This window comes from Aotus nancymaae, unplaced genomic scaffold (assembly GCF_030222135.1).
Source record: "Aotus nancymaae isolate 86718 unplaced genomic scaffold, 86718_ANA_hifiasm-v0.15.2.pri h1tg000010l, whole genome shotgun sequence".
Taxonomy (NCBI): domain Eukaryota; kingdom Metazoa; phylum Chordata; class Mammalia; order Primates; family Aotidae; genus Aotus; species Aotus nancymaae.
Genome location: NW_026988421.1, coordinates 41477304 through 41499176, shown reverse-complemented (window position 1 = coordinate 41499176; position 21873 = coordinate 41477304). Strand labels below are relative to the sequence as shown.

The 21873-nt window shown below is 38.7% G+C and overlaps 1 protein-coding gene across 5 annotated transcripts in view; it reads right to left on the bottom strand.

Moving 5' to 3' along the window:
- ANKRD22 (ankyrin repeat domain 22) overlaps window positions 1–21873 on the bottom strand; it is a 221210-nt gene that overhangs the window by 194323 nt on the left and 5014 nt on the right. For 4 of the 5 annotated variants that reach the window (XM_064374126.1, XM_012454727.3, XM_064374127.1 and 1 more), the window contains exons 2-4: window positions 7593–7784; window positions 4342–4449; window positions 1796–1873 (exon numbers count right to left, since the gene is read on the bottom strand). In XM_064374126.1, coding sequence (XP_064230196.1) covers window positions 1796–1873; window positions 4342–4449; window positions 7593–7784 — 378 coding nt within the window. Of the gene's footprint in view, window positions 1–1795; window positions 1874–4341; window positions 4450–7592; window positions 7785–11273; window positions 11327–21873 lie in introns of those variants that run through there. The other variant, XM_064374128.1, reaches the window with a different exon arrangement.

The window sequence follows — 21873 nt, the reverse complement described above, 5'->3', positions numbered from 1 at the left end:
GAATGTTAGTGTTTTGGAATCAAATTTCCACTTGCCTACTTTTTCAATTAAGAGCTGAGAATCCAAAATTTTATTCAATCATCGTAAGCAAAACACCATACAAATAAACTTCTGTCTTCCTGTGATCATTTAGAAAGGAAGATGAGTGCAAGAGCACAGAGGTGAAAGCGAAAACAAGACCTTACACTCACAAACAGGAAGAAGTGAGCGGATGCTGCTACTGTTGCTATCACTGCTTTTACCATCACTGGGATTTTTCTTGACCTTTGTCTTATCTCTTTGGTTTACACACGGGGCCTCTCACCAGTGGGTTGGATTTTTGGCTGCAGCAGCAGCTGTTGCCATTCAGTGAGCCCTTACTACATTCCAAGCATGTGCTGAGTGCTTTACATGAACCAGTCCAATAAAATTAGTATTACGCATATCCCCATTTTATAGATGAGGACACGGAGAGTCAAATAAGTTTACAACTTGCTCAAACTCATAGAAGTAAAAAGTGGCAAGGCTAGACTTACTCGTGGGCATTCTGACTCCAGCTCCTTAACACTACCATGGCTGGTATTTTGTTATTAGAGCCTTTGTTTTCCTTAATGTCTCACCAACATTAAAGCCAATTCGTTCTGCACATGTACCCCAGAACTTAAAGTATAATAATAAAAAAGAGCTCATATAATAAAATAGATGCCTAAGATAGAAAAAAAAACACGTGTAGAAGGACTGCTTGAACTGATGATAATCATAGTTAGAGAAGATCAATGATTGGCATATAAATATGAAATTTTAGTCAGATATAAGGCAAATGCATACCAAGGCTTATTCATATTCACAATCTATTCATCAATTGGGTCTGGTATAATTTTAGCTGAAATAAATAGTTCAAAATTAGGTAATTAACAAAACTCATTTCCATCCCATCTGTAACATGAATCCTGGCAGCAGCCAGCTATATAACAAGAGCTAGTTTTGGTCATTTTTAAATTGGACCAAAACTTCCAGGCAGCCAGGACCCGAAGTTTGGGTGGCTTTGTTGGTCTGAGAGCCTCTTACTGGCCAAGACACCAAGATTCCTTCTAGTTCCAATGGTCTACATTCCTCCAGGCTAAGTAATGGTGCCCAGAAACATACACTGAGGAAAGGCTTCCAGGAGATTCAAGGGAGGTGGTCACACCTGGTCATGTCAACATTCTCAGCCTCCACCGGGCCACAGAGCACTGATTCTTGGTTGGGAAGTTCTTTAAGCCTGGTTCCTACAATCATGCAAATGATTCATAAAGGATCCCGGAACAGTTAGAAGAACTTCCCGGAGGAGTAAGCACTTACCCATTCCCTAGCCCTTTTGGGGACCAGACTTCTAAAGTGAAATCTTTGGGTGTCAAGAAGAGCTAAGCCAAAACTAAAATTCCTCACCGACTCTATCTATTGTTGTGGTTTTTTTCTCGAGAAGCCTGCTTGACACTACACATCAGCCAACGTTCTGAAAGCATGCAGTCAAAGCATGGTTCTTCTTTTGTTTTATATATGCATCATTTTTTATGTTCCTCAAAAAGCATACAAATTAAAGATTATCTGCATAAACTGAAAAATACTTTATAAGCAACAGAGATATTATTCTCATGAATTTAGCAGAATATAAATAACCTCAAGATTGCCTGTCAGTGAAAAAAAAGAGGAGAAAATAAAACTAAATGTAAAATTGTTGAGGCAAATAAAGCAAGCAACTGTACAGATGACAAACACACTACCTACAAATACCATTTGGAATACTTTTTCAAAATGTCTAAAAGTATAAACTTACACAGTCTGTAGCATTAACTTCAACGCCAGCATTAAGTAGCATTCGTACAAGAGCCTCATTCTGCTTTGTCTTTGATACCTATTACAAATGGTAATTATAAGAAAGGTTTATTTTCAAATAGTTTCTCCAGTTTATGCCTGAGACTATTTAATCAATAGGCTTCATTTTAATCCCAACACTCCTATGCATGTATGCATCTTTCCTCAAATTTCCCCCAGCTTCTCCCCGCTCCAATATCAACTAATTAAAGCCAGGTTCTCAGACTGTGGTCTCAAAGTAGCAGCATCAGCACCTGAGAACTGTTAGAAATGTACTTCCCAGGTCCCACCCAAAACCTACCTAATTCCACTGAGAATGGGACCCAGTACCTGCCTTTTGCTTCCTGGCTCAAAGCTCTGTAATTACTTCCCATTGCTCTGAGGACAAAAGTAAACTCTTCAGCATGGCCTACAAAGCCCCTTGCGTTTGGGCTCCATGTATGGCCCTGGCCCTTCTCTCACTCTGCACCTCCTGGCTCACTCTGTTCTACTTACTTTGGCCTTTATTAGTCTTTCCTTCCCACCAGGGTCCCTCTTGCCAGAGAATCATTGAGCAGGAAGTTCCTTCTGCCTAGAAGCCTCCTCTCTCCCTTCTTTGCCTGGCATATTAATCTTTCATTCATCAGCCCAAGTCCCTCTTTCTCCAAGAAGCTTTCCCTGACCCACCTGACCAGGTGAAATCCGTCTTTCTTAGATATCCTAACACCAGTCACCTTTCTGTATCACCTGTTTCATGGTAATTTTACATGTGTTTGTGCCATTTGATTAATGACTCTCCTCACCACCTCCTAACTCTCATGGGATCAAGAACTATGCCTATTTTGTTCATCATTGTGTCCCTAACACCTGGCATAGTGTCTGGCACATAGTAGGTCCATAATAAATATGTGTTAAAGAATTGAACAAATGAATGAAATTAACTAGGGCTCCTCAGAAATTCACTTTTCCTTCCTAATCTCCTGAGATTCTGACCACAAGCCTGTTGGAGTCTTCCTCAACTTCCAGTCTCGTGAAGAAGCAAAGCAGTCCCTGCTCAGCTGGGTATAGTCCTGGAGTTCGACCCTGTCATCACCTGGGAAGCTCCATCCAGTTCTCTCTCCTTAGTCTTCTCTCTTGTGTCACCTTCTAAACTGCCTTTCTCTGCCTACCTTTCTCTGAAATAGCTCAATGCTTTCTTGTCTCCTCCCCCATCATTTCCTCTCATGTCACTTATTTTTTATGCATCACAAATTTACAACTTTAGGCCCCATTAATAAATTGCATGTACATGCAATTAGAACCAAGCTATTCATTATGATTAGCATTTTTGCCCAGGCTTCCAACCTCTAAACATTGAACCATCTTAGAAAGCAGAGTTGTGTGTCAATAAATTCTGAATAAGCCTTCTAATCACAGTTGTGATTTTTATCTTTAGACTTTCTAAAAAGGTTTGCAAATAAATGACAGATTATCCCTGCCCCTAAACTATATATATTTAAATGCTAAGTGCTAAATATACAATGAATTTTTAAAGAAGTCTTTGAGGATAAGAGCAGATTATGTTTTTACTAGTAATTTAAAGTTATTTTCTCTCTCCTATAAATCCAGATAATCAAAATCAATATTATTATGTTTAATTATAGTTCCTCAAATTCTGTAGCATTTAAATACCCAATGAAATAATAACACTTTTGACTGGCAGACTTGTTCTGGGTCTTATGTTAACAGATGTAACCAATATTCACAGTTTATCAGCTACAAGAAGGAGGGAGCTTGGTCATTTAATTAGAGTAAATCGTGCATCTCTTAAGTCATGTCTGAGAGGTGGAACTGAGCACAAAGGAAACTGGATGGATACAAGTGAGTAAGTCAGTGGACATCTGTTACCCTATTGGAAAAGCAAAAACCAGCTCAAGCTTCATCTTCATCTTCTACTCCTCATATAACTGCATCCTTATACCAACCACACCTTTCTTTATTCCAGAAAATTGCTGTCTGCCAAGATTCATCCAAGCATGAAGAAATTCATCAAGGTGAAAATGGGCTTAAATTCTCAACAAGTATCTTCTGTGTGTGTTGGCTTCTGGATGCAAACTCTTAGGATCTGTTTTTTAACACACCACTACCAGAGGAGTACTTAAAAATCAGAAAGCCAGAAAGATAAATCCCAAAACACAAACTCCTCTTACAAAAAAAAAAGGAGAAAAAAAAAGAAGGCATTTCTTTTAATGTTCAAATTTTTTTTTTTTTTTGTATTCTTCAGAAAAGTCTTAGTTAAGGTTAAATAATTTTTCTAAATCAACATTGCACGGATTATGTTAACATTGGTTAACTCTTTTTCCTACCTTTCTTCTTGCTGTACTTCAATTATAGCATTGCATGTGTGTTGAACATGTCAATTACAGAATACAAACCAAAGGCTTATTTTGTTATTATTTCTTTTTAACATGTCACTGACCTGGCAAGAGTCATTGAGTCACACCATCGATCTCCACATTTGCCCTTTGCTCTAACAAGTGTTGTACTCACCATGAGGAAATAGCCAATGAGCAGAACAGGCATTAAGAGGATAATAAGTAGATAATCAATGAACGTAAATTTTTTCTTCACAGCATAATGCAAGCAGGTTCTCTCTTTCTAAAAGTTAAGAAAAGGATTCGTTACTAAGAAAGCATTTCAACTCAAAATTTACATTTTCAGATGACCATCTCAAAAAGTTTAGTTTCTGCATTTTATTTTTCCGGTACCCATGGCATCTTTTCCTGTGGGGATCTGATTAATGAATGCAGGTTTCCAGTGAGCAGAACAAGGAGCACCATCCAGTGTAAAGGAAAAGTTAGGGAGGGGCTCCGGGAAGACAGCAAAGGTGAAATGTACACAGTACAGGTCATCAGAAGACAGATTCTCACACCCATTTAGTTTCTGGAAAAAAGATACACTGAGATATAAACTTAGGACTGAATTTAGTATGGAAAGTGATAGTTATCCCTTAATCATCTATCATGTATCATGATCCATTTTGTGATTTGTTCATAGGAAAACTCTTAACCACATGGCTACTTTCATGTTCCTTCATGCGCATAGTCTAGAAAAATGCAAATAACTCAATTTTATTCTTCAAATATGTGAATATTTGTCAGGTAATAGATGTAAATTTCTAAGGGTTGTGGGAGATGTGAACTCTTAGGCCTCATAATCAAAGGTGGACAGAAACATGCACAAATAAATATAATGCAAAACAGACTGTCATAATTGGAATACCAACCAAATCAGTAAGAGGGGAGGGAGCGCAAGAGAAAGAAGAGAGGTTGGTTTCCACTTATGCGAGGCGCTGTACCTAAATAAGAATACTTTTTATTTTTCTAATGTCAAAGCATTTATATTTTCTGTAAAAAATTTTGGAAACTAGACAAGACTATAATGATAGAATTTAAAATTGCCCGTTATTAAATGGACCAGAGTTAACTGTTGACATTTTGCTATATCCTCTTTCAGTCTTTTTAAATGCATAAGTGTGGAATTTTAAAATGTGGGATTATATTGCATATGCAATATCATATCTTGCTTTTTTCACTTTAGAAATGCATATTTAGAATATGTACATTTTCCCTGCCATTCAGTATTTTCAAACATATGACTGTAATGGCTGCATGGCTTAGTATTGAGTAGAACTACTCTAATTTATTTAGCCAAGCTCTGCCTTTTCAACAGTTCAAGGTTTTGTAGGGTTTTGTTTTTGTTTTTCTGGGAGACAGTATCTTGCTCTGTCACCTAGGTGGGAGTGCGGTGGCACAATCCTAGCTCACTGCAGCCCCAACTTCCTGGGCTCAAGCAATCCTTCAACCTCAGCCTCCAAAGTAGCTAGGACTACAAGCATGTGCCACCACACCCGGATAATTTTTTATTTGTTATCTTTTTGTGTAGAGATGGGTGGTCTAGCTATGTCACCTAGGCTGGTCTTGATCTCCTGGTTTCAAACTATCCTTCTACCTTGGCCTCCCAAAGTACCGGGATTCCAGGCATGAGCCTCTGCACATGGCCCATTTCAAGTTTTTAACTTTTCATTTTTATAAATAATATTGCCTGAACCTACTCATTCATAAAGCCTTGTCAATATTTCCAAATTTTTGCTTTGCATACATTTCTAAAAATAGAATTCCTGGCATAAACGGTATTAATGCTTTTCATATTGTGCTACCAAATTGTATTCTAATAAGACAATAATAACTTAAACTTTCTGATCAACATTTGTTTTCTTTTTTAATCTTGGTCAGTTGACAGACAAAAACAAGGATCTTTATGTTTTAATTTAATTTGCTTTCCATGGAATCTATGTTTTCTATAGGCTTGTGCTTCTGAACCGCCAGCAAAGCTGTTTGTTTAAGGCCTTTGTTTGTTTAGTGCGTCTGGAAATAATTTATAAACAGATTTAAGAAATGAGAAATCACCAGTTCAAATTATTAACTTTGGAGATTAATATTTGGAGAAAAAAATATTAAATGTTAATACGTTAGAAACATTTTAAAAGTGGAAAATGCAAACCAAAAACTTCTGATAAAATCTATTAACCTAATGTATCCACTATTGTCTTTTTCATGATTCATATGATACCAGAAAATCCCAGCAGGCTGGCTGAGGCCCTCCTCATCTGCAAAGCAGAGATAAAGTATCTCCTTAGCCTTGCCCATGGGCTGTCTAACGTCTCCTCCCTCAGTTTTCTAATGAGCCCATCTCTTAAAAGAGCCCAGGAACCCACAGACATCTGTCTTCTGTCTTCTGGCACTATCACTCACCACAACTCCACATACCTGGTTTCTCAGCAGTGATCTACAGAGATCCTATTATACTCTACACTGTTGCGTATCTGTTAGATTCAGCACGGGCATGACTTGCTTTTAATCCCAGCAAAACGAAAAGTAGTAAGCACAAACAAGAAAGTCCAGTAGTGATCAATTTTCTGATAATACATTGTTACTCCAAATGAGCTAGTCTTCAAATGACTTAGAAGGAGCAATGGGGGAATTCCAGTGGTTTCTCACTTTGAATGCATATGAGTGGGTACAGGACAGTCATAATGATTGCAAAAAGTGACTTTTAATATTTATTCAGTGTAATTTAAACATTGCCTTCACTACGATGCAAATGCTAGATGTTCAGAAAGGGCTCCACAAGGATTTTCACAGCAATACACACATATTCTTCTCTTCCTTGGTCCTGAAGACTCCAAAGTAGCTACTATTGCATCTTTAAATATATTCTTCACACCTTTCTGTGTGATTTCAAGTAACCTCTGTTTCATGAGCTTATTTGGCCTTGGTAAATTTCTCAGTAGTATTCTTTCGTTCTACAAGCACACTATAGGATCTTCTGGAGATCAGGACAGATCTAGTGAAACAGCATTTCTTTTCCAAGAAATTCTTCCCATTGCTTCTGTAATGTGATGAGGAAGATGGGCGAGGGAGAAAGAGGAGGATGAAGAGAGGAAGAAGGAAAAAAAAAGTTCTATCGAGCCAAATGAGTGAACCATTCTCTTCCTCCTCAGAAGTACAAAGACATAATTAATCACAAATTATGACTGCTGGTTGAATTATGTTTTATTTTGCTGTTTAGCCTAATCAAATGTCCTTGATATGTGTCAGTCTCTCTAAATTAAGGCTAAGATAATTGTTGGTATTAGGAACTACAAGCAATTTTAAAAATGACATGCACCACTTCTAGTGATTCAAGGAGAAAGGAATTACCATGAACAATTACACTCTCCACTCTTGTCATGACCTCACCTGGTTTTTGAGGTTGACATTAGCATTTCTTCTTAAAAGGAAGGAAACAATTCTCACATGGCCTCGCCTGCAAGCACAGATCAGGGGAGTGTCTCCATTAAAGCCATCCTGAACGTTGGTGTAGCTGTTGTCTTCTTTCACCCACCGCCACACTTGTCCAAAGTCATTCTGATAGGCTGCTTGGCAGATGGGCTGAGTCGGGAAAAACAAAAGCAGGTTTTGAAATACTGGCATAATTAAACCACAAAAAGAAAAAAAAAGTCATAACCCAATACATTAAAATTTAAATGTTTTAAAATTGTAATATATTGCTTTGTAGGTGAGAGTTTTTGGTGTCAGTTATGCCTAGCCTTAAGTCTAGAACAAGAATTAGCCCATGAGGAACCTCCTACATTTTCCTAAATTTGCTTGGCACACACTTATGTCCATCAAATAGACAAATGGGTGAATAAATAAATAAAATACTACAAATTCAACTCAGTAAGGAAACTGTGCATAGTGCTCACAGGCAGATGGGCCTGTCAGAAAAGCAGATATTTTCTTTACTAAAGATAAAATAGAAAGCAGGTATATGGGGAAAGGTTTAGGGCAGCACTAGTGATGAAATAAGACCTACATAGCACCTTGTGTTAAACAAGATCAACATAGCAGAAAAGACAGGTTTTTAGGCAAATAATATCCAAACAACAAATTTTATGATTAACTGCAATTGATTAGACGCTGTTTATAAAAAGCATTATACAGAGCTTCATAAGGTGCCATGGGAGTTTAATAGCAAGACTTCAGGTGGCCTCATCTTGTCCTCTTTTCCTCCTCTGCTCCAGCCCTCCTCGACTTCTGTTCTTCAAAGTTTGGTTGAACCAAACCGTGTTTGGTACTTTCCATCTGGGCATCTGCCCTGAACACTCCCTCCTCATGGAACACACCCCCTGCCCTTCATCTGAATAACACCTAGCTCACCCTTCATGTCATAATTTAATTTTCACTTTATCCAAGAAGTCTTTTCTGACTCCCAACATTCAGTATCTCTCCCTGACAGCAACTGACATAAATGTAACTCCTTTCTTAATTATGTACAATCAGTATTTTGGGCTAGCATCGATCAGAAGAGGTTTGAGGCAGTGCTGAGAAGGAAGGCACTGAAGATGAGGCTGTAAACTCCAGGTGGCTAAAGGATATATCCATTCAATTCACTGCTATTTCCCAGCATTCAACACAGCACTTGGCACATGGGAGGCAAACACCAAATATTTTTAGACTAATTTTCATTAGATAATGTTTTCTAAAAAGCATTTAGAATAATATCTAGAATATGGATTGTGCTTAATGTATGAAAGTTATCATTATTGCTACTGTCATACTTTAATAATCAAGTCAAACTCCTACTTGTGTGCCAGTCACAGGTGCCAGAGAATAGAGTATAAAACATGTTACCTTATCCGTGTAAAATATATCTGTCAAGTGGGAAATAGGACAGAGACACACATACACAGAGTAAACAACAAGGAAAAAGTTTTTTAGGTAGGGGTAGGTACGTAAGCACCTGTGGAAACTGGGACAGATCAAAGGGAAAGTCAAGTGGGTATATTTGCTAATAAACTGTGGTTCTAACATAGCCAAATATCACAATAAGTGAACTCTAATATACTTTTAAACCTAAAGGCCTACTCATAAAAGGAACATCCTAACAGAAAATTGACTGAGCAGCAATTAAAGGCAAACTTCTGTACCTTAAAGATGAAATAAACATGATATGTGGGCTTTACGTTTCTCTAGAAATGCACAATTACACAAATCACCTATTCTGTTATCCTGAAGTCCTCCCTTTGCTAAGCCTTCCATCAGTTGGGTACTTCAGTGTCTCAGTGTACTGTGTGGCTGATGTAGAAAGGCCTGGGGCAGTTGAAACACCTATCTTGTGTCAGAAAAACAGGATGTGACCATGGCTCTGTTACTATCTCCCTCGGTGACTGTGGACAATTCACTTCCCTACTCTATCTCCGTTCCCTCAGTCATTAAATGAAGGCGAGAAGCCGAAGTTCCTTTGGGTTTTCACATTCTATTACTTCTGGGACTCTAGTCTCAACCAACAAATCTTCCACATCACTGCTGGAGTCCAGGGTTATGTCAACACAATAGTGCTTTAAAACCTTCAGTGACTTGCCATTGTCCTAGCAGCAATGCACAGTCATTTGGATTTCAAAAATAAGTAAAACAAAACTAAATGCAACAAGACAATGTAAAGTCAACAACTCTTAATTTTGCCAATTAAATGTATTAAAAACAATACTATTATTTCATAAAAGATATTTTAATAAATACGAAGATAAATGAAGAACATTTTAATAAAATATGTAAGGATATAACCACCAGGCGGTGGGGGAAGTAGTTCTTTATCTTGGATAGATTTAGTTAGCTTTATAAAAAAATTCATTTTATTATCCTTTTTAAAGATTTTACTATAAACCTGTGAAAAGTTAATAACAGAGTGATTAGCAGTGACCACTACTCATCAAGCAATTGAAAATTAATGGTCTACCATGAAGCGCTTGAAAACAAGTGGCGTTAGAGCTTTTTTTTCCTAAAATATTTAAATTACAACATTAAAAAAAACTAGAATATTTCATGTAGTAATCTGGCTTTCCAGCTTCTCTTTAAAAATAAAAAGTTTTGGCCAGGTGTGGCGGCTCACACCTGTAATCCTGCACTTTGCAAGGCTGAGGGGGGTGGATCACCTGAAGTCAGGAGTTCGAGATCAACCTGGACAACATGGCAGAACTCAATCCCTAATAAATAAATAAATAAATAAAATTAGCCACGGTGGTAGCCAGTGCCTATAATCCCAGCTACTCAGGAGGCTGAGGTAGGAGAATTGCTTGAACCTGAGGGTGGGGGTGGAGGTTGCAGTAAGCCGAGATTGTGCCACTTCACCTCAGCCTGGGTGAAAGAGAGAAACTGTCTCAAATTTTTTTAGAAAGGAAAAGTTTTGATAACACTGGGCCTATATTCCTGTAGAATACCAAATAACTGGTGCTTAGTGGCAGTGACTCCAATTCTGCACAGTCCCCACTACTCCCCATCACATTACATTGGCTCATTTCACCCCTCTATGTTACCTGCCTGGTAACATAGACCTGCCTTTGCCTCCAGAAGCTCTCTGCTTGGGCTTCTCAAAATCTACACTGAGAGTTAACCAAAAAGAGGAAGAGGAAAAGATGGGGAGTTGTTTTGCAAGAGTCACTCAGTGCTTTTGAGGACGTTCTCAACCCCGTTTGAGTAATATTACTTAAAATACTAACCCTATCTTATCTTTAGTCTTTCTTAGGCTTCTTAGATCCAAGACACAGAGTTACCAGGAAGCTAAGTGTCTTCCTTCTCGGTTGAGATGTACAAGTACAGTCATCCTTCACTTCACAACAGGGATACGTTCTGAGAAATGTGTTGTTAGGTGATTTTGTCACTGCGTGAACATCACAGAGTGTACTTACACAAATCTAGTTGTGGAGCCTGTTACTAATATGGCATAGCCTGTGGCTCCCAGGCTAAAAACCTAGACAGCATGTTACTCTACAGAATACTGTAGGCAGTTATAACATAATTGTAAGTATTTGTGCATCTAAACACAGGTGAACATATAAAATTATACAGTAAAAATATAGTGTAAAAGGTAAAATGACACACCTGCATAGGGCAGCTCCATTATAATCTCATAGGACCACTGCTGTATATGCTGTTCATCGCTGACTGTGACATCATGTGGTGCATGACTGTAATTTAATGTGAGAGTTTCACTAACAACTGAGAAGACTCTATGCTGTTATGAACTTTCGTTTTCCACTAGGGGGCAGCTCAGCGTAAGAAAAGCATGACAGCAGACAGATGGAAGTCCAGTAGAAAGGGCTGGTTGACAAGCCAGGAAGGAAAAAGAGAAGGGGCTGTCTGTCCATTTGGGTTGCTGGAAAAGCTATCATAAATCCCTTTTGACCCCTGAAACTTCTGGAATTTGGGAGCTCCCTGGGTGTAGAAGAAACACACCTGGGAAATTATTATAATAACTATCCCCTAAGAGTCTCAGAAGCCTTCTGTCCATCCTCACTGCTAAAGTGCTACTTCAGATCTTCATCATTCTCACCAAGACTATTGCACACAATTCTTTTAATCTCACGTTTCCCATTTGCCGTTTTTCCAACTTCATTTCCTACCACTCTCTTATCCACACCCTTGACCTAAATAAAGGTATGTGGTTTTTTTTTTGTTTATTTGTTTGTCTGTTTTTTGAGACAGGGTCTCACTCTGTTGCCCAGGCTGGAGTGCAGTGGAGTGGTCTCCGGTCACTGCAAACTTTGTCTCCCAGGTTCATGTGATTCTCCTGCCTCAGCCTCCTGAGTAGCTGGGATTACAGGCACGAGCCACCATCCCGGCTAAATTTTTGTATTTTTAGTAGAGACAGGTTTCACCATGTTGGTCAGGCTGAGTTCGAACTCCTTAACATCATGATCCACCCGCCTTGGCCTCTCAAAGTGCTGGGATTACAGGCGTGAGCCACCATGTCTGGTGAGGTATGTGTGTTATTAACATCTCCTCAGCTAGACTATAAGCTATATAAGGGCACTGTAGTTACAGGAGGCTACATTGTGTCTGTACTGATTCATCATTGTATCCCCAGTATCCAACATAGTGACTGACACAGGGTAGGCCTTCAATATGTATTTAGTGATTAAGAGAAGAAACAAATTATAAGATGAGCTAACAGTTATTGAGTAGCTCAATTATTCTACTTTAATCCTAACAACAACCCTATAAAGTCATATAAATATACCAATTTTGCACAGATAAAACTAAGGGAAATTGTCTTTGCTGGCCAAAGTCACATAGTTCACAAATGACAGGGCCAAGAGTCAAATCAAGGGGAATGACTGCAGAATGCATACATTCCATCTCCAATTACTTCAGTCTTGAAAATCAGCCTTCAGAATGTCTTCTGGCTACAAGATTTTGCATTTGAGATTTGCAACCAAAGTTAAACTACAGTCTATACTCTTGAGATATTGATGTGTCCGCTTGTGGCATTGGCTTGTTGGTGCTTGGTTATACATCCCCCCTCCTTCTCCAACCTGACCTAGACTCAGCAATATCCACCAAGAGATAAGAAGTGTCATCAGAGAGCCTGCAGGAGAAACCAGAAAAAGATAAGACCCAAAGGCAAAGGAGTGAAAGTTTCAAGAAGGGAGACAGAAAGATCACGGGATTTGACCATTAGCAGCCATGCAGAGGCCAGTTTTCATGCAGTGATGGGGCTGAAGGAAGAATACAATACAGAGATCTGAGTACATTGCCTATGAAGAATTAGAAGATGCAATTGGAGAGGAATTGTGGTCAGTTTGGCAGTGAACAAGCTGTTAGTGAAAGCTAGAGACTTTGAAGAGGCAGTAGCAGTGTCCAGCCAACGTTCTGCACGTTTGTAGGCGAAGTGGTTACAAATCCAGGCTCTGGAAGCAAACTCTCTGTGTTCCAATCTCATCTCTGCAACTTAGCAGCTGTGTTATTTGGACAACCTACCTAAACTCTTTGTGCTAAGCTTCCTTCTGCTTTTGATAATCACACCTTCTTTGTTAAGTTTCAGAAATAATTAAATGTAACTCTGTAGATGAAGCACTTCGCTCAGATCTGAGTCACAACAAACCCTCAATTAATGTTAGCTACTCTTATAATTATTAAAGCATAAGGAGCCAAGGAAGATGGACAGGAGCAGTAATGAGAGGGTAAATAATCGCTCAAAGCGAGTGAAGAGATGGTAGGATAGAGAGCATTGAAATGGAAGCATTAGTCTCCTACACAGAAGGAAAATTCTGGCTCTGAGGCCAAAGCAAGGGAGAAAAGAGAGCTATATGGATAGAAAGAACTTTAGAATGACTGAAATTTTTGCCAGAAAGTCGGAGGATTGATCTTTGTTCATTATACTACTATATATTTGTCATAAATAGATATAGCTAGATAACTGATGTGCTTTTGCTGTGTCTCCACCCAAATCTCATCTTGAATTGTAGCTCCCTTAATTCCCACATGTTGTTCGAGGGACCCAGTGGGAGGCAATTGAATCATGGGGGCGCGTCTTTCCTGTGCTGTTCTCATGATAGTGAATAAGTCTCACCAGATTTGATAGTTTTATAAAGGATAATTCCCCTATGCAAGCTCTCTTGCCAGCTTTCATGATTGACTTTGCTCATTTGCTTTTTGCCATGATTATGAGGCCTCCTCAGCCATGTGGAACTGTGAGTCAATTAAACTTCTTCCTTTATAAATTACCCAGTCTTGGGTATATCTTTATTAGCAGCATGAGAACAGACTAACACAATAATTAAATAAATAGGATTGACATTTAAACGGATGAATGGATTAATGACAGGAGATGTGACTGAGGCAAGGGTAGATGAGGCTTTTGAGCACAGGAGATGTGACTGAGGCAAGGGTAGATGAGGCTTTTGAGCATGGTGGGGAAGATTTTGGACAGTCATAATTTACCTACATGAAATGAATAAAAATATAAAATGGCTTTGAAAACCAGGTTGTAGAAACACAGTAAGAAGGTGCCGTTGACTGAGCCCACAGTGAAAGTTTGTGATTTTCTTCAGCAAACCTAGGTGAGGGAAGAGTGTAGAAAGTAGAGAGGCCAAGAGCAAGGATTCGCAAACATGTCTGTCAGGCAAAGCAAACGAGAGGAGAGTGGTTTACCATGAAATGCAGACTGAGTGGGCATCATATGTCGGCCAGGTAAAGACAAATGAACTTGCATAAAGAGAGAGACAAGCAAATAGAAACACAGAGAAGGATCAGAGCAGAGTTTTCACATCTGGTCTATTAGAAAAGTGACCAGTTAAGAAGTTATAATGAGAGATATTACAGATAAACTCTGTCTGGGGATGAGAAGTCAAGTGTGGGCTTGTTGAGTGTCTGATTTGGAGTAGAAACACAAGTCAAGAAGGGAGAATGAGGCTTATGGATGTTGAGGTCACTGAGGATGACCCCAGGGGACAGAAAGAAAGGGGTACTTGTGCTCCAGGGAGGTGGAAGTGGGCCCTGGAATACAGTGGACAGAAGTGAGAATATAGAGAAAGGGCCCTAAGCAAAGATTTCAAGTAAGAAATCGAGCCATGGTCAAAAAATGACAATGGTGACCCAGAAAGGGACTGAATCAGCAACCACCATGAGAGAAGGTGTCATAATGCCCAGGAAAAGCCAGGTTTCGGTGAAGGCACAGAGGAAAACAGGCAAGTAGGTGAGGAAAAGATTGAAGGGAAGCAGTATTTACCCACAGGGTGCATGAGTTCCCATGGGCCAACCTGTGAACAACACTCCCTAGAGCTGTGCTCTGGACCACCTGAGAAGCTAAGGCACAGGATTAACAGGTCCCACCTACTAACTTTTCTCTTCAATCTCATCTATCAATCTCCCCTTTGCTCATAATTTTGTGGTGATTTCTGGGGCATTCCAGGTTCATTTCTGTCTTCTGGCCTTTGCACTTGCATGTGACCTATATGGCTGGCTTTCTGCTAGGCCAGATCAAGTATCAGCCCATGTATCACCTCCTCAGAGAGGCATTCCCTGACCACTCAGTCTCCCAGTCCAGGCTCTCTCTCTCTCTCACATCATCTTGTTTTATCTTCTTAAGTTGCATTAGTGGGTATTGAAATTGGATGTGCTGTGCCCAATTTCCTAGAGAGTGAGGTATCTACAACTTTTGCCTGATTTTTAAAGTGTCCCTTAGTGGGCCAACTGTGTGTAAACCCTGCTGCTCTGCAAGCTCTCCCATCTCTGTTAAGGTTAATCTCCTCACTCCTATGTTTGGGCTACCTGCTTGCCACTCTTACACCTTTTAAATTGTGCTATCCATTCTTCAAGGCCCATCTCACGGTTCATCTCCAAGAAATCCCTTTCATATTTCCTACCTGCAGCAGGAAATATACAGAACCTCAAGCAGCACATTGGCCTTAAATGAGCTGGTGGGTTAAATGTAGTCTTCTTAACTAGACTGCAACCTTCTGGAAGTTAGGCTTCCATGAGGTCAGGCACCCAGAACATGGATAAAAGTCATTTGTTGGTTGACACACTGATTCATCCAACTTGGCTGGAAAGTGAGGCTGGGGAAGGGGTTGATGCTTAGAAGGTAATAGATCATATAAGAAGCAGGACAATATTTCACCTCAGTGGTTCTTAACCTTGGCTAAGTAATATTAGGACACTTTAAAAAGTATGGTCCAGGCCCCACTATTGACCAATTAAATAAGAACTGTAGGAATAGGAGGGGAGCATTAGCGCTATTTAAATTTCCCTGGTGATTCTGAGGCACAGTGAGGGTTGAGAATCTCTGCAAAGGTAAAAGAAACAAGCCCCCAAAATGGAAGTAAAAACTTAATGTAACATTGCAGCTTTTGAATTCATATTAGTTAAGGAGCATTCAAAACTCTGAAATTACGGAATATTAGGAATTTTTTTTTGTATCCTTTAGCCTTTCCCCATGTCTTTCTTTAAAAGTAGCCAAGAATTTGGTGATAAAGTTTCACTCTGTCCACTTTCCATCTTACTTGTCCAGGCACTAAAATTTAAGAAGTGTCCATGGGTAGAATATGATGCAGCCGGTATGTTGATGATTAACTGTATGTATTACTTAATAATGTTTTGCACTGCTCTAAGTATAATAGATCTCACAGCTGGAAAAATACTTGGTATTATTTTAATAATGTAGAAATATCTGAACAACTTGTACCATTATGGATGTCTTTAAAAGCAAAGCTTCCCCCAAATTACCCCCACTTTTTAGTGTTGTTTTCTCTAAAGTATAATGGAGCTTCTGCAATTCCCAGTCTAAGGAAAGACTATGGAGAATTTTGCCTGTGGCTCAGAGGAATTGGTTCACTGTTTATTAGCCTTGTCCGGGCTACAAGCTCCCCTCACTTAAAATGTTCCATAAAAATTTCTGACGTCGATTTGTAGGTTTTGGAGCAAAATGATTCCAGTAAAAAGCCTTGTGATTCAGGAAATGTCTTCTCAGAAAAGGAAGGAAAATATTTTTCTTTCTTTTCAAGTTAAGTAACCTTGGGGAATGATAATAAACACCTATTGGGTTTAATTTGATTTCTGCAATTAATCCCAAGTCTTTATTTCTGATGACTCATTCTTCATGTACTGTATTTCATAAATTCCTTAGTAAATTTCTTCCTTCAGACAAATAAAAAAGGCACAGTAATTTTTTAAAGGGTGTTTTAGGCCTGCTCAGTCTTTACGTAACATGAAGGAAGGTCCCAGCACCGGCGGAAACATGGAGCACAGTCATAGTTCCTCATGAAGAGCAGCAGAAGGGGAAATAGAAGCAGAGAACATAGTTATCTATGTTTTCTATTCTTTCTCCAGAAAGGTCTGCTTGAGAACATGATGTTATGTTCCTTGCCAGGAAGCTAAACAAACCCCATTGCCACACTTCTGACTCCAGAACATTGGAAACTCTGACGTCTTGAGGACCAGGGAAAAGCAGAAGAGTCTTCACCTCCAGTGATGAGGAGAAACGGTGGAGGAAGAATGGTTTCTGGCTGCTAGAAAATGGCAAATCGGAAGCCCTGATACCCTCCTACTACCTTAGACCACCACAGAGGTAGACACAGAGAAGAGAAAAATGTGCTCATAACTGGGTAACATCCAGTTCTACAAAAGAAAGGAGTAACAGAAAAGAAAGAAAGAGAAAGAAAGAAAGAAAGAAAGAAAGAAAGAAAGAAAGAAAGAAAGAAAGAAAGAAAGGCGGGGGTGGGAGGGAGGGAGGGAAAGAAAACCTTCTTTGTGGTCTTCTTCCATTTCATTGGTGTAACGACTCCCAGCTGGCTAGTTTCAGGCTACCAAGGAGAGGTCACTGACCTCAGAGTCTGGCAAAATTGACTTTCACAAACCAGTTCAAGCTGACTCTGGCCAGCTCCAGCCAGCTCCAACACACCAGCAATAGGAACTGGCATACATTTCCATTAAAGTAAATTATAATGGAGACTGGGCTTTAAGAAATTCTGGGCCAGACAAATCCATTTAAACTTCATACGTAATCTTAACCTTGCTCAATTTGCAAACAAAAGCAAAACTTAACTTAGGCTATTTCTTGTAAATCCCTATATTAAAGAAAAATGAAACAAGGTTAACTAATAAGAAGCCTAACTTACATAGAGACTTTTCACCAGAAACAACCAAATAAAGCAACTGTGTAACTACAACCAACCAAATATTTTCTTTGTTTTACTTTCTTGTTCACCCTGTACAAGCCTTCTTTTTGCATCCCCTCCAAGAAGCCCCCAAACCACAGCTGTCCAATTCATGAATTGGTATTTGCTCAAATAAACTCTTTTGAGGTTTACTGTGCCTCAGTTTACCTTTTGACATCCCAAGACTTTTCTGCACTGTCTTATTCTCAAACTAGGAAACAGTTTGGTTGGGGAAGTGCCCAGGACTTGAGCTCTCAGAAGCCAATGTCTCTAAATATTTAATGGGTCCGAATAGGTATTTTAGCACTAAGTCTCTAAATGTAAGTCTCCTTTGGGAAAAAATAAAAAGTAACAGTAAAAAGTTTAACAGTAATAATAACTACTATATTCTGAACTGTTTTTATATGTCATCTGTAATTCTAAGCACCTTAGCATTACATCTTATTTAACTGTTACAGCAATCTTAGAACAGAAATAATATTATCCCACTTTACAGAAGAGGAAACAGGCTCAGAGCTCTTTTTAGCTGGTAAGTAGTGTAACTAGAATTTATACTCTGGTCTATCTAACTCCACAACCAATGTTTTAATCCATTAAGCCTCTCTCCACTCCTATGCAACTCCATGCACTAATTTATAATAAACTCTACCCACAAAAGTTCCAGGAGTGCCTAGAGTCCTTGGTTATTTTCTTCAACTATTTCAACAGACTTTGAGTTCTCAATATTTGCCAAGAACTGTGCTAAGCTCTAGGAATACAGAGATGATTAAAACCCAGTAGACACTCAGAGTAGCGTTCATCACATTCTGTATCACATTATATGACAATCCTTCCCCAGCATCTGCAGAGTTAACAAAATTACAAAAATCCCCTTAAATTCCTTAAAGAATTTGGGTTAGAGGACTAGCATGTAAGTAAACCTATAAAAACAACTACAAATATTACACATACTTGGAAAAATAATGATAGGAAACAAAATATCAGTGACATTTCACACATTGTAATGTAGTAATAATAGACAAGGTGCTATGAACTTTCCTTACCAACTCTTGCTTACAGGAAATTTTATAGGCCTACTCTGATTTGTAGTTTCAATAACATTCTTGCAAATAGTTTTTACTCCATTTTGGATCATACACATATTGAAGACATTTAATTTTTTCCTCTCTGGTTCTTCATCCAAATGTATGATGACTTTCTGATTTTATGTTCCAGAAATTACCACTACTTCCCAGATAGAGGCTGACTTCCATTAGCATGCAGCTCTGAAGCCACTGTTTCTTGCCCTCATCTTTATTAACTTTTCTCAAGGAAGGCTTCTCTATAAAAGCTTCTTTCACCTGTTATCTACTTCATCTCCTTTTCCTAAAATCAACTCTTACCTCCAATTTCTTGTGTCTTGAATACACTGTGGGGGAAAAATTGTTATTTGCATCTATAGAAATGGGAAGTCCTGTAGTTGCTGATAGACCTCATCCCATCTTGTTTTAAGCATGATATGATCTTGGTACTGTTGGCAAAGCCAACATCATCAGCACTGCCATCCACTGACTGGCCTAAGACAGAATCCTGAGTATCAACTTTAATTTCTTACATTCCTTCACTGCCAACTTACAAACCAGGAAATCTTTCAGTTAAAATTTTATCTAAAATTCATGCATTAGTCTAATGCAATGATCATTATCAATCCATAAACTACTGTAACAGCTTCCTTCCAGGATCCATCTTCTCCTCTGGCATCTCTCTACTTTATTCTCCCATGCTACTTTTTAAACACTAATCATCATATTGTTCCTCTTCTTAAGATCCTTTAAGTGCTTTCCATTGTGTTTTGCATGAAATCTAAATTTCTCATGTTGGCCTACAAGACCTACATGATCTGATCCATGACAACCTCTTTATAGTGTTAACCATCATCCTTATTATCACTATTATCATAATCACCTTGATTCAGAACCATTGCTGCTATTTCACCATTGCTTAATAAATGAGCAACTCAAGCCTCATTATCAGTGTTAAAAATTTCTTCAATAGCAACTTCTTCCAACTTACTGATGGACTCTGAAGGTATATTTTTTGCATATGTATGGAGGTCAGACATCTGTTTTTTTCTCACTTGACATACAGAATCATTCAAAGTCACTACTTTGTTCATTATCCTCACTGAACATAGTCTCAGGACAGAGGTTATCCCAGGCGTGCACAACTGTCTTTAGTTATTGCATTACAAGCATTGGCAACAGCATATACAACAGTCTTTATGCAAAACACCCACATCTATGTTTACTGTTGGTAACATGCTGTTTAAGAAAATGTTTTTATATTTACTCTTCATTGATCTAAGGATACCCTTCTCACATGGTCAAATTAATAAAGTCACATTTGGGGAAAAGCACATGGCATAAGCATTACTTTTGATGAGAATTTTAGCTGGAGAATAAGCAGAAAAGTTGTTAAGGAATAACAAAATCTTGCAGCCTTCATCCAGTCCAGCTTCCCTGTAGTGAGCGTAAGCCACTGGTATAAAATGTTTATGAAAACAATCAGAAAAGATGTCCCTGGTGACCCATGCCTTCTGTTAGCATAATAATGGACTAGTAAGAAATTCACTCTTTGAAAATGCTAAGAATTCAAGCTTTTGCCTATTACAGCAGGTTTACTTTTGTGCGTGCCCACTGCATTAGCACATCCCGGCACAATTATCCTGTTTTTGGTATCCTGGTTTCCTGCAGGGCCTGTCTCATCAGCTGAAGGCAGTGTCTTTCTGAGGCTACAATACCAAAAGAGTGATGTTTCATCAGCACTAAAGACTTGATCTAGTGTGAGATTTTTATCAGTGATGATCTTGGCAAACTCATCAATAAATTTATCTGCTGCTTTCTGATCAGCAGATATTTCGTCACTACAAATATTTGAAAATTTTCATGCCATGTTTTTTCTTAAATTTATGCCAAAGAACTATGTATATGTACAGTTCTTTTAAATTTTCAGTTCATGGTGATAGATCTTTGCTTGTTTTATGATCAGCATATCATTAGATGACATGTGTTCTTTGTAATGCTGATAGATCCAGTTTTTCAATACGCAATTGAGATCTTCATATTTAGCTTTGTGGAGTGCTTTTTTAATTTTTCATTAGCTTCAGCATGGGACTTCAACAGTTCATCCTTCTGTTTCTTTGAGTCATTTAGGCTGGTCATTTTAACACCATACTCTGTTTTTATTGTTTCTTTTTTGAGATGGAGCTCCAAGATAGAGTGCGGTGGTGCAATCTCAGCTCACTACAACCTCTGCCTCCTGGATTCAAGCCATTCTCCTGCCTCAGCCTTCCAAGTAGCTAGGATTACAGGCATGTGCCTCTAGGCCCAGCTAATTTTTCTATTTTTAGTCGAAACAGGGTTTCACCTTGTTGGCCAGGCTGGTCTCAAACTTCTGACCTCAGATGATCCGCCCAGCTTGGCCTCCCAAAGTGCTGGGATTACAGGCATGAGCCACTGTGCTGGGCCTCAACACCATACTCTTTTATAAGACATTTTACATATAAGACATATAAGACATTTTACATCTTCCATAAGACATTATACTACTGTCCAATTTATCCAAAACTTGACTTTCTGTGTTATAAGTATACATAAATGCTTCCTTTCTTTCTTATCACTGTTACCCATAAGTATCTGCAGACCTTTTTGATATTTTCAACAGTATATTTATATCACAGAGTAGAGAATAAGAAAACACACACACACACACACACACAGACAAATGCACATAAATCTTGGCCCATGGAGGTAGAGCTGCAAATCTGCTGTAAGCTCATTAATTCTGCACAGGTGCCATTTTTTTTTTTTTTTTTTTTTTTACCCTTTGTGGACTTGTTTTCATGGAGAAATCTGTGTGTGTATCAAAAAAACATATCACAGCTGAAAGGGGCTGGGAAAGTCTTTTTTCTCTTGTTAATGCTGAATAAACTGTGTGTCGTGCACCTGCATTTTGACTGTGACCATCACATGAGGTCAAATAGGAAATTTTCTACTGTGTTATGTTGG